Genomic DNA, 13,684 nt, shown 5'->3' with positions numbered 1-13,684 from the left:
TCTGAGGCCTCATTCTTACCCGCACCAAACTCCCCGATCACCCTAGTCCTTGCCAGACTGCCCTGGCTGCCTGTCCCAGAGAGGATCCACTTCAAGATCCTCACCCTTGCATTCAAATCCCTGACCTCTCTGACCTCCTCTCTCCTCAAAACAGTACCCGTTGCCTTTGTTCCTCCGGGTCTGGCCTCCTCCTTGTCCCCCCGAGTCCCCCGCTCCACCCTCGGTGGCCGACCTTCAGCCACTATGCCCCAAAGCTCTGGAACTGCCTTCCTCACTCCCTTTGCCTCGCTCCCTCCCTTCCTATTTTCATGTCTCTGCTGAAGACCTTCCTTTTCGACCGCACCTTTGGTCACCTTCCCCCCCTCCCCCTGGCTCGGTCCTGGGATCCGTTACTGTGAAGAGCTCTGAGACGTCGTCCGGCATGGAGGGCACTATATAAATCCAAGTTGTTGTTCCTATACTGGACATTAGACTCACACTGACATGTGGTGGAATCATAATACATGCATTGTGATTCATGTAACTAGCCGTTGTGTGGCACAGTCTACATTAGCAAGGCGTTACCACAATTCAAAATCAAATGATTTCAGAGGCGAACTGAGTTCATCATTTACTGCAGTGCTGATACAGAACACTAAACCACATGGGGTTTCGAAGACGAGAGGATGAAGATTGCGACTGGGGGAGTAAAAGGAATATTACTTTTCCCAGAGGGTTGTCAGGGTGTGGAATGATTTGCCAGTTGATTGGGCACTTAAATAAAAGTTGGACAAGCATGTGCACAGGAAGGGTGTTATAGAGGGTTTGGGGAAAGTGCAGAGAATTGGGATTAGGAAGGATAGCTTCGTGAAAAATGGGCCAAAAGACCTCCTATTGCGTTGTACAGTTCTATTGTTCTATGGGTTCAAGTTCAATTAATAAAACCGTGATTCAAAATTCTTGCTATTCAAGGTGGGAAATCCTTCTCCGCTCTTCAAAGTTCCTTTAAGTACTGAAGGATCGGTTCCACTATTACTTTACCGTTGGACTGAAACTGATCGAGGGCTTCCTGAATTTTCTGTGGCCTGAGATTCAAATGATGAATGAGATTATAGTTGTTGATCACCCGCCTCGCTTCACATTGATACAGCCCGCCTGCAAGACATAGAGAAGGAAGAGAGGCAGGTGATTTCGGATGTGGTGTCACAGTGTTGTAGCTTCTCCATTGAGATATACAACGAGTAAGTGATATTTCACACTAAGAAAAGCAAACTAATCCACTGTAAAGTGGCCGGAACATCAGAGAAATGAGCAAAAGCAGCAATATTGCTCCTTGCAATAGAGCGATGGAGAACCTGAGGCATGATTTACTCCCCTTCTCCCACTTACGGCCTAACTTCATCCGGGCCAGCATCTCCAAACGATTAACAGTGGCGGAGCCTGATGCCGAGGCAGGGAGAGAGGGAGGAGGTGACCATAAGCACGGTCAAAGAAGAAGGTCCTCAGTTATGATCTAAAAGAGAGGAAGGACGGGTCAAGACAGAGGGATTGAGGGAGCGAATTCCAAAGCTTCGGGGCATAGTGGCTGTAAGTGCAGCTCCCAATGGTGGAGCAGAGAGGAAGGGGGACAAGCAGGAGGCCAGAGCCAGTCGAGTGGAGGCAGAGGGGGAAAATCAGATCAGAAAGGTAGGGAGGTGCCAGGGTGTGAAGGGATTTTTATACGTGTGAGAGGGCACTTAGCTGGATAGGGGCACATTAACTGCAACATAAGTTAACCCTAACATTCAAAACTAATGCTTACATATAGAGGGAAAATCCTGAAACCAGTGACACACACTGCCTTGTGTGTGTGTGTGTGTGGAGGTGGGGGGGGGCGGGGAGAGGGAAGGGCTCTAGAGAAAAGCGAATGATGGTAATATTCAGCAAAAACCTCTGTATAAATACTTAATTAGTCACCTTTCACACACTTGAAAGAAAGAGAGTGCGGGGTGTTAAAATCATACAGAATCCTGGACAATCTCTGTGTTAACCTGGTCTAAATTATTGGGTTGCATAATTTAATAGGACAACAACAACTATACAATTACATTTGGATAGTGCCTTTCACGTCAGGAGGATGTCCCAAGGAAGGAAAGAAGGACGCGTAATTCGGAGTGCAGATAATTTGACGTAGAAAGCGGGGCTTACCTGCAGTTCTATTGTCTAATAGGTGCAAGGCTCGCTCCAGCCGTGTGAAGCGATCAATCCAGTTTTTTTCCTGGAGTTTGCTTTCCTTGTCTTGCTCCATCATGGACTCTGACTCCAGTCTCCTGATTTTGCCGGGAATTTTCAGAACCTTCCCTCCTCGGCTGGGATTATCAACTCCAGAATTATGGTTTTTATCCTTCATTTTCGCCTGAAAAAAAAACAAAGGAAGCTCACTTAAAGATCAAAACGTGACTTTAGTAAGAATAATAACCCTTGGATTTGATACAGCATCTTATCACATCGTTGAGATGTCTCAAAGCACTTCACAGGATATTATAATAATAATAATCCTTGCATTTGATATAGCGCTTTTCACATTTTCTAGACGTTCCAAAGCGCTTCACAGGATATTCTGTAAAGGGAATTGACTGTATATTTTGTGGGCGAAACTCGGCAGCCAATTGCATACAGCAGTGACCCATAAACACTCATGGATTGAGTGACCACATTTTTTTTTTGAAGGGATGTCCACCTGAACAGACAGATGAAACCTCAATTACACTGCATTGGAGTGTCAGCCGTGTGAGCTCAAGGTCCCGACATGGAGCTTGAACCCACAAACCTTTGGAATCAGAGGTGAGAGTGCTACCAACTGACACCTGGCTCAATGATACATTTTCAGGGAGTGAGGGGTGAAAATCTGAGGGATGATTAAATGATACAACAACATTCATTGTACTGCAATATGTAGGACTATTTCAAGATTATAGTGTGTTTTGATCCTTGTAACAACAACAGCAAAGATGAGGTACAGATCAGCCATGATCTAAGAGAATAGTGGAACAGGCTCGAGGGGCTGAATGGCCTATGTTCCTATGTAACAACATAGCGCCCTTCACATGGGGAGCACTTAACAGTGGCAGAGCCAGACGCTGAGCCGGGGAGAGGTGGGAGGTAGGTGGCTGCTGTCACAATCGTCGTGAGGTGTGATCTAAAGATGAGAAAAGATGAGAGGGGGGCAAGGCGGAGGGGAAGAGACGGGGAGTTCCAGAATTTCAGGGAGTAGCGACTGAAAACATGGCTGCCCTTGATGGAGCGCGGGGGCGAGAGACATGAAGAAGGCCGGATGGAGCCAGCTGAGCTAAGGTGGCAGAGAGTAAAGTGGGATGTAAGCAGGTCGGAGAGGTAAGGAGGTGAAGTGACTTGTACACAAGTGTGAGGATCTTGAAATCGATCTGTTGTGCAATAGGGAGCCATTTGTAATCATGATTCTAAAGTCGGCGTCCACGTCAGCCCTTACCCAGACCCGAAAGAGTGCTGGGTTAGATGAGCAACTAATGAATTCAACTCTGCAGCTGAAAGTAAATGTGATCAGCATTTCAATGTGAAGCTTGAACGGGTCACAATTGAAGCGTTAGCCAGGTTGGCAGCCTCGGCTGCTGGAGAAGGAAGTGCATTTTGGTCGCGCTTTCATTGTCAAAAACTTTTCGAAAAGCACTTTTCAGAGCGCTTAATGCCAAGCGTTGTGAAGAAAGAAAACTTTGCAATCTTTCAAAAGTATTGAAAGCTAAAAATAGCAGCTGCTGCTTCTCGCTTGTAATTGATATTTCATTGCAACCGGTTTTGCCAGAAGGACTGGTAATGGGTATCGAGTGTTGAAATTGTTGACCAACTATCAACGACCGTGAAGTGAATTTTAATCTGCAGGATCGTTGCCCAGGATACCAGGAGAGACTTGTTCTTTTCCAACAGGCTTTATCGCCCACTAAATACACAGTCAATCCACTTCTCGATTTATTCTGCGAAGCACTTCGAGACGTCTCAACGGGGTAATAAGGCGAAGAGGAAAGTCTTGAGGCTCGACCTGAAGATGGGGCGCAGGGGGCGAGGCAGAAGGTCATATCAGCTGAAAGCATAACCAAAACGCTACATCAAATGTGACAGGAGAAACTTTTATTAATAATTTGCCCACTGAAAAGCTGTGTTCATCTCAGTGCCAACACAAACAAACCAAGGTCGTTGCTCTTGTCAATATTTTCATTTAAAACCCCACAAATAGACGAGGCCCATCTTTCACAATCAATAATATTTTGCAAAGGAGTGTGTTCATCCAAGGAAGGGGAAACAGCGTACACAGGGTCCCGAGGCAGATTAATAAAGAGCCGGTCATACTGCCCTCACTCCCTTCAGTCAAGCCAAATGTTTCAAAACTTTCAAGTGAGCATGAGGGAACACAACAATAAATAATAACCCTCACATTTGACATAGTGCCTTATCTTGTTGTTGAGACGTCTCAAACACTTCACAGGATATAATAATAATAATAAAAATAATAATAACCATCGCATTTGATATAGTGCCTTATCACATCTTTGAGGTGTCTCAAAGCGCTTCACAGGATCCACTGTAAAGTGCATTGACTGTATATTTTGTGGACAAAACCCAGCAGCGTTCCACAAACAGTCGTGGATTGAGTGACCAACTTATTTTTTTGAAGGGTTTATTACCCCTGGAAAAGCGATCCGACAATCGACTAACATCCAGGTTCCTGCCTACTGCTGGGTAAACGGAGGCGTGTGGAGGAAGGAAACTTGCCCAACGTTTCGCCCCGCTGGGAATCGAACCCAAGACTCTCGCTTACGAGACGAGTGCTCTACTGTGTGTGTGTATATACTGAAATGTGTGTATTTTGTGGACGAAATACAGCAGCCAATTGTGCACAGCAGGGTCCCACAAGCAGTCGTGGATGGAGTGACCAAATTATTATTATTTTTTGAATGCATTTTAGTTAGAAAATTCACTTGTACACTTTACAATGCACTTTACATAGATCCAATGACCACCACATTACCACCACCAAGAACAACTTGCATTTATATATCGCCCTTCACGTGGGGAAGTGCCTGGGGCCACTTAATTCATCACACACAACGGATGGAGAATTGCGATCTGTCATAACGGATTCAGTGACTATTTCCATCACAATTGGAGTTTCTTGTGACAGTTGCACTTTTTACGCCCAATACTATGGATCTGCTAAGTTCACCTGATGCAAGCATCACACCAGTAACATATTGTGTGTGGTTCCGATCCTCTCAGAACTGACGGAGATGCTCTGAGTCTGACTGAGTGTCTGCGCCCTTACCTTAGAGCATTTTGTTAAACGTATCAAGCACAGCAATCGTTTCAAAATTCCCCCAAAGTAAATTGCCCTTTCAGAATAATAATAGTAAAGCTAATGGGAATTTTGTTGGCAAGCAGTCACTGTTTAGGCAATTTTTCACAGATTTTTGGCAGATTTTACAGAATATTATTTGACAATTTGTACTACTGTTACTTATTAGATTCCTGCTCTCGTCTTATTCCAATCCTCCTAAGATTTGAAACTAATACACAAAGCATGGCTTCGTCTATAGAAATCTGTGTTTAATGTTTCTGGATGTGGGATAAAAGTACCCCTTGGAGTTCACTTCCCACCAGTGACAATTCCTTAAAAGATATCCTGCCTTACCTGGGAGGGCCTCAGAGAATCCTGAACAGCATCCGTCAAAGCAATGAAGTCCAGATCAGGTCTGGTGAAGGCAGAATGTTGATCTGCAATGAAGAGAGGTAATCAAGGTAAGTAAAGCCTTTAAAAGGCAATTGCTTAACTCTGGCAGAAAAGTTATTTTTTTAAGATTGGGGGTTGGCTGGGTGTCTGACACATGGGGAAACCCATCATCGTTGCTTAAGAGTCTCCAAACCAAGCTGAGAATTCCATGCATCCCACCGACACATGGAAATCCCAGGGATAGATTGTTGGAATGGAATGCGCTCTCTCTCTCCCTGGAGTGACACATCCTGCTCACCTAATTCCGGAGAGGATTGGGCACAGGTTGGCAAGAGCCACGGCTTGGAGACACCAGAGTGTGGGTTGGGGTAACTGCTGGAGTTTAACCAGGTAAAATCTGTTGATAAGCTCTTCACATCAACAGTAAAAACTCAGGAACACAGGGCGGGATTGACCTTGGTAGATCTACCTTGATGGATTATTATAATAAGGGGTAATAATCCCTTCAAAAATAATCATTTGGTCACTCAATCCACAATCACGTCCCCCCCCTCGCTCGCCCCACCATTGGCGAGCAGGCCTTCTGCCACTCCGCCCCATCCTCTGGAACTCCATCCCGCAGGCCCTCCGCCTCTCCCCCTCCCTTGCCTCCTTCAAGACCCATTTCAAGACCCTCCTCTTTGACTGTGCTTTCGTTCACCCTGGTTCCCCCCCCCCCCCCGCATCCTCCACCCTACGCAATCCCTAACACCCCAAAAAAACATTCGGGTCCGAAACACTGATTGTCCAACGCCTTGGGACGTCCTCCCGAAGTGAAAGGTGATATACAAATGTAATGTAATTTTGTTGCTGTTCTTGTATTATTATATTATTAATAAGGAAGGATTATTAACATTATTAATATCATTATCACCAATTTATTTTCGAATTGTGACCCAGCTGCTTATCAAAGATCAGTGATGTGTTTTAGCATGTTATCTATCACAGTATGTTTTGTGACACTCCTGCTCGCTTCATCCTCCTAGTTTTTCCTCCCTTCCTCGATGTTCCACCAACAGCCACAAAGTGAGTGAATCATCATTTTATCTGAGAGATTGTCAGGCAAGACACCGGGAGAGAGAATCCACCCCGCTCCCCCCCCGACCCACCCTTTCTCTTTTCTGATAGAGCCGCAAGCAGACTAAGCCGCAGTTTAACGTCTCATCGGAAGGACGGTATCTCCGACAACGCAGCCCTCGACCCAATTTGTGCGTTGGAGTTTCAGCCTGGACCAGGCGTTCAAATGCCAATGTGGATACACCCGGCTGCTCACTAGAAGCACCCACTCCCTGCTTTGAAGAATGACAGTGAATCTGTTTACCTTGTGACTACTGTACTCACTTTGTGGGGGAGCTCTGGCATGATGTGGGATGGAAGCAGGGGGAGAATTGATCAAAGGCTGAGCTCGCTCCAGAAAATTCATAAACTTCTTCCAACTGAAAGAAAAGACAATAGTCAATAGTTACTAAAGCAACCAGGTCTAAAATACATAACTTTACAGATCACTTTACCATCTTGGTGCGCTTTAGGGAATTCAATATGGCTTAGATTGCATTCAGATACACAAGGATGAGATGGAAATAATCACAGAATCCAAATTTACAGCATAGCATGTTTAGGCCATCTAATGTGCTAATGCTATCCCGCTCCACTGGCACTGACTAGTCTATTCCGAATCCCCTGTGATTTCCCTGGACCCTTTACATTCATTGAATCATAGAATTATACAGCACAGAAGGAGGCCATTCGGTCCATCGTGTCTGTGCTGGGTCTTTGAAAAGAGCTTCCAAATCAACCCCACTCCCCCGCTCTCTCTCCATAGCCCTGATCAACCCCACTCCCCCGCTCTCTCCCCATAGCCCTGATCAACCCCACTCCCCCACTCTCTCCCCATAGCCCTGATCAACCCCACTCCCCCGCTCTCTCCCCATAGCCCTGATCAACCCCACTCCCCCGCGTTCTCCCCATAGCCCTGATTAACCCCATTCCCCTGCGCTCTCCCCATAGCCCTGATCAACCCCACTCCCCACTCTCTCCCCATAGCCCTGATCAACCCCACTCCCCCCCTCTCTCCCCATTGCCCTGCAAACTTGTCCTCCCCAAATAATTATCTACTTCTCTCTTGAAAGTTGTTATCGAATCGACTTCCACTGCCCTTTCAGGCAAACATTGTTCTTCTTCAAATATTTAATCAGCTTCATTTTAAATTCCATTGTAGTTTGAGCTTCAGTGGTAAATCTATCCAAGTTGCAAAAAAGCCCTCTGCGTGCAAAAGGGGAACCTTTCTAATTTTCCCCTGTATCTACTTTCATCCCATGCCAGTAAGAAATAAAACAGAATAACGTAATAATAATAATTCTTCCATTTTGATATAATGCCTTATCACGTTATTGAGGCGTCTCAAAGCACTTCACAGGATTACACTGTAAAGTGAATTGACTGTATATTTTGTGGGTGAAATGTGGCAGCCAAGTGTACACAGCAGTGTCCTACAAGCAATCGTGGAATGAATGAACAAATTATTATTTTTTAAATTATTTTTTGAAGGGATTATTAGCCCCCAGAAAGCAATCTGCCAATCAAGTAACAACTGGGTTTCTACTTACTGCTAGGTGTGTGGTGCAAGCAAACTTGCCTAAGGTTTCGCCCTGCCCGGGAATCAAACCCGGGTCCTCTCGCTAGCGAGGCGAAGACTCTAACCACTATACTACAGGACTCCACCTCCAAGATGGAACTTGACAGACAAAAATCACATCGTGAATCACTGACATCTTTGGTTAGAATGTTAAAGGGAGGGGAATCAATGGGGAGAAGGAGTGACACGAAATTTGATATCACTTCAGCTTAAGTGACAACGTGACAATGTCATTTCAGCCGATACCACGTGATTGAATGGCTGAAACCTGCTCACTGCTGCTATCTTCCGCCGTTGTCTGCCAGCTGTTGGCAAAACAAAACAACCTTCTTGGAAAGGTAAAGCCTCACAGTGTCTCTGTGTTTATTACAAGGAGTAAAACAGAAGTGAGTCTTAATGTCTGAGGGTATTTTGTGAGTTAAGGTGACCTTAACCCAACAGTTGGATGGGTCAGTCCTGCCTTGTAAATCAGTCCAGTTTATGAGTTACCTGATATATGGTTTTGACTTCAACTCAAGGTAGTTTGTACCAGCAGATGCTTACTTTATCATGCCGTCTTTGCAATAACTGTCCTTTCTTATTAAAGCTTCTATTATAAACTCAGGGATCGGCAGCTTATGCTTTTGACTGATAGCCTTGATCTGCAAATACAGAGTATTGGTAAGGCTCTTTATACAATACAGATTACTAGCGCGAGCAGCCAGACGTTTGATACAATTCCAACCCAAATACCCCTTATCATCACCGAAGTCCTAAATTTAATTCTATAACTCCCTGATGTGATACAATGTAAAGCAGGATGTCCAATATAGTGCTGAGCACCTTCAGCCCCTGTGTAGCCTGAGATGGGGAAAGGCTCTAGTAGCTGTGTTGTGATGCGCTCCCAAAATTAATAATAATAATCCTTACATTTGATATAGCGCCTTATTATGTCATTGAGACATCTCAAAGCACTTCACAGGATATATGGTAAAGTGGATTGACTGTGTATTTCGTGGGTGAAATGCAGCTGGTTTACGCACATGAGTGTCCCACAAACAGTCATTGATTGAGTTACCAATTTTATTTGGGGGATTGTTGGCCAGGACACTGGGAGAGAGAAACTCCCTTCTCTTTTCAAATAGCGCCACAGGATCTTTAAGGTCCACCTGAACAAGCTGACGGGACCTTGGTTTATACGTGCCACCACGACATAGTGAGAATAGTGAGCAGAAGGGTGCTGAATACTCATCTGGTTTACCTCTTTAGGTGTCAGGAACCCGGTGAGGCTTCGGTCTGCTTCCTGAAAGCTCTGATGAACCTTCTCCACTCTGAACGTGACTCTGTGTTTTTTGAATCGGTTCTGTAATTTCATAAGCAGCTGCTTATCATCAGAGCTTTGGTTTCTCAAGTGGCCGACTTCAGTGGGAGAATCTCTAATCAATTAACGGATCACAAGAGAGGTTTGGATGAAGAAGGCCCTTGATCTCATCCTCCCAGAACTACCTCCCTACCATCCTCGTCTCTTTCTGAAGTGTCCCAGCTTCAACTTAACTGTCCTTCCCGGTAAGTGCTGTTAGCTATTTAACCTAGGTGTAAAGACATACTTCCTGGTTTCTGTCCTAAATTTGCCCTCCACAACTCTGTGCCACTTTGACTCAAGTTGAAGTACTATTCCACGTTTGCTATCTCAATCCCATTAAGCATCTCGTATATCTCTATATGGTTCCAAATGAGCAATCTCTTTTCAAGGCTGAAGATCACTAATTAAAATAGTCACTCCTCATAACTCAATACTCTAATCAGGAGATCATCTTGATTGCTATCCTGTGCCCTGTCTCTCGTGGCTAGCCAGTAGCTCCCTGTGTAACAGCCTCTTAAATAATCTTAGTAGATACCCTATTGCACCATACTGCCCCCAACCTTGCCTACTTTACAAAGGGAAGTGTGCGTCAATTGACACAAGCACAGTATGTTCATGCCAACCAACCCTCAAACAAACATATTCAATGACTGAAAAAAGGTAATACCTCTTCCGGTCTCCTTGTGGCTCCCAAGAGTTTGGCACTTGCAACTTGCCAATGGAGTTGGTCACAGAAACATCAGGCTGCAAGGCTCTCTGCTTATCCCCAGGCCTGCCATCTTGCTCAAATATTTTTGGAACAGTCAGCCTTTCGTACTTATTGCTCAACATTGCCGTTTTTAAAAAGTTCAGTAAGTTCACATAGTGCACCTGCAAGGCAAGATTCTCGAATGCTGCATCAGTGGGCAAAATAAGAGGAGACCTCGGTGGAACCTGGAGGTTGGATTTCCTTCCCACTGAGAAAGCTGATAATGGGCAGTGTTTGCTTCAAAGAGTGTCAAAGAAACAAGGTAAATCAGGAAACGTGGTCAGTTAATGCAAACGTGGGTTTTAAAAGCCTGTTGGTCAATAATAATGACAATAATCCTTGCATTTTTCGATAATACCTTATCACGTAGTTGAGACGTCTCAAAGCACCTCACAGAATATGCAAGTTTCTTTACTCTACACACCTAACTGTAAGTAGGAACTTAATTGTTAGGTGATTGGCGGATCGCTTTCCAGGAGTAATAATCCCTAAAAAATATACTTAATTGCTGGGTGCAATTGGCTGCCACACTTCACCCACAAAATATACAGTCAATTCACTTTACAGTATATTCTGTGAAGCCCTTTGAGATATTGCGACAATGTGATAAGGCGCTGTATCAAATCAAGGATTATAATCATTCTGTTGGCTTTAGGAAATCCTTCAGGGTAATCGGGTATTGATGAAGGATTAGAACAAACCAGAAGGATAGAATTAGAAGCTGGAATGATTTGAAGAGGGTTACATACCATGGTTGGATTGCTGGGCTTGGCAAACCTCTCCAATAGCTGTTTAAGAGTAGGCAGGTGCAGCGGCAGGTCGTAACTCAACAACAGGAGGCTGAGCTGTGAATGGGGAACAAATCCAGAGAGGATTGAATCGAAGTTCCTCAGCTCAGCTAAGATGCTCTCTAGTTTGCTGGCACTGTATGATTGGAAATCATTGACCACCTTGGTGAACAGCGAACCTTCTTCGGAAGGCATGTCAGACACCTTCTGGGAGACATTCAGCTTCTGATGGAGGTTCTAGGGGCAAACAACAATAACAACAATAATTTATATTTACACTAAAACTCGCATACTGTCTATATAGATGTCTATAAATGTCTAATCATCCAAGTCATGCACCTGTCCAAGTCCCATTGAGCTGCCTATTATTTATCATTTTCACATAACTCGTGCTAGTCATGAGCCATATTCAATGTATGGTCCCAACTGTTTAGAGATCATGCTATAAGAACATAAGAATTGCTGGATGAAAGGAAACCAGTTCGTCTTCCACCATCCTAGCAGTTGCTTGCATGTGTCATGTCCCCAAACTATATACTCTATCACGAGGTATTAGAAATCTATCTAATTTGTTGTTGAAGGAATCGCATTTTCTCTATGTGAGAATTAACACATGAACACAGCCATTATTTACCCCATTAATCTACATTCTGTTTTCATGGGTTTCAAAATAACTGCTATTAGGTCTGTACCTTGCGGATTCCTGGCAGAACAGCCAATGCATTTAATGTCTGAGACCTGTGATATGGTTCCTTCAGCCCGTGGATATAGGACAGTGTCTGATCTCCAGTGGGTGCTGACATATAATGAGCCACAGGGAGATTCGAAACCTGCAACAATTGATAGATACTGTGAAATAAAGATAATCGTGGCACTTGCTCCAATATCAAAACATATAAAGCCATTCTCAACTAGACTCCTGCACTATATTGGTTAGAACTCTTGCCTCGCAAGTGAAAGGACCCGGGTTTGATTCCCGGGCAGGGCCAAACCTCAGGCAAGTTTCCTTACTTCACACGCCTCTGTTTACCCAACAATAAGTAGATACCCAGTTGTTAGTCGATTGGCGGATTACTTTCCGGGCGTAATAATCCCTCCCCGCAAAAAAAAATTGCTCACTTAATTTGTGAGTGACTGTTTGTGGACACAATTGGCTGCTGCGTTTCACCCACAAAATACACAGACAATACAATATATTACAATATATTCTGTAAAGCGTTTTTTGACGCCTTAACAACGTGATAAGGTGCAACACCAAGGATTATTATTACTATTATTATGATTTTGTAGGCGAATGTGTGCACAGCGACATCCCCACCAACAGTCACAAAGGGAATAATTGATTTTATTCTTGATATTTGATACTATAAATGTGCACACAGCAAAGGTCCCAGAACCAAACTTCTTATCTGGGAGAGTATTGGCCATGAGTGACAAGCTCCCTTCCCATTTTGAATTATGGAGAGTGTTATGGATAATTGTAGCGCCTTTCACATTGGGTGATCGTCCCAAAGTGCTGCACAGTCAACGATGTGCACCAAAGCAAAAGTTAAAGCAGCACTTTCCCCCAGGATGGCATCGGAACGTCAACACAATGTGAGCTCAAACACCCTACATAGCTCTAGAACCCACAATCTTCTGACCTCAAGATTGGAGGACTGTTGACTGAGCCAAGCTTTTCCACATATCAATGTGTGCTATTCAATGCTGCTCACATTACCCAAACGTAAGGTTTTTAATGCCGTGCAAATAGTTTAACTAGAATGGACAATTAGAGAGTTCTAACTTACCCCGGTAGGCTTCCCAATATTCCATTTGCAAAGATTTTAGGATTCTGTCTTACCCTTGAAGGCAAATGATGCCGTAAAAAACAAATAATAAAAATAATAACCTTTGCATTTGATAAAGCACCTTTTAGGTAACGAGGATGTCCCAAAGCCCTTCACAGGATTTGCGGTAAAGTGTTGTAACTGTGTATTTTGTAGGCGAACTTGAAAATCCCAAATAAAGCTCAAACATTGCGTTCAAAGATTCTATTTTTAACATTTCTTATTTGCCATAACGTTACGTTTGGTTAATGCTGTACAGTGGTGAGGGGGAGGATGGAGCTCTTTAAAACATTCACGTTGTTCGATTTGCCTACCTGCTGGCTTTCGCACATCTGTTTCTCAGCTGGAGATTCCTGGTGTGGGTCCTGTGTTGTGGAGGGGACTGAATGAGTCTGTCTTGCTTTAAGGGTATCAATTACAGGAAGTCGAGTCTCTGAATGAACATCTTCCATGGCTTTACTTCTTGGATCACTACAGTTTTCAAGTATAAAAAAAATACCTTAGTAACACTTGGCAGTAACTGGAATGCAAGAATAATCCTTGCACCTACAACATCAAAAGAACTCACAAAAAACTGCTGTAAACCA

General features: G+C 44.1%; 1 protein-coding gene across 1 annotated transcript; it reads right to left on the bottom strand.

Moving 5' to 3' along the window:
* Positions 1 to 418: 418 nt before the first annotated feature.
* LOC103185272 (uncharacterized protein C1orf87) lies at positions 419 to 10,567 on the bottom strand. Its single transcript, XM_007903683.2, has 6 exons — positions 10,400 to 10,567; positions 9,631 to 9,732; positions 7,097 to 7,191; positions 5,678 to 5,760; positions 2,167 to 2,374; positions 419 to 1,134 (listed from the first exon to the last, which is right to left on the bottom strand). The coding sequence occupies exons 3-6, from the start codon at positions 7,176 to 7,178 to the stop codon at positions 974 to 976; spliced, it is 534 nt and encodes a 177-aa protein (XP_007901874.2). The 5' UTR covers positions 7,179 to 7,191; positions 9,631 to 9,732; positions 10,400 to 10,567; the 3' UTR covers positions 419 to 973.
* Between the last annotated feature and the right edge of the window lie 3,117 nt (positions 10,568 to 13,684).

This window comes from Callorhinchus milii, unplaced genomic scaffold (genome assembly GCF_018977255.1).
Source record: "Callorhinchus milii isolate IMCB2004 unplaced genomic scaffold, IMCB_Cmil_1.0 Scaffold5, whole genome shotgun sequence".
Classification (NCBI taxonomy): Eukaryota; Metazoa; Chordata; class Chondrichthyes; order Chimaeriformes; family Callorhinchidae; genus Callorhinchus; species Callorhinchus milii.
Note: the sequence above shows the minus strand (reverse complement) of the source record. Positions and strands in the feature narration are given on the sequence as shown.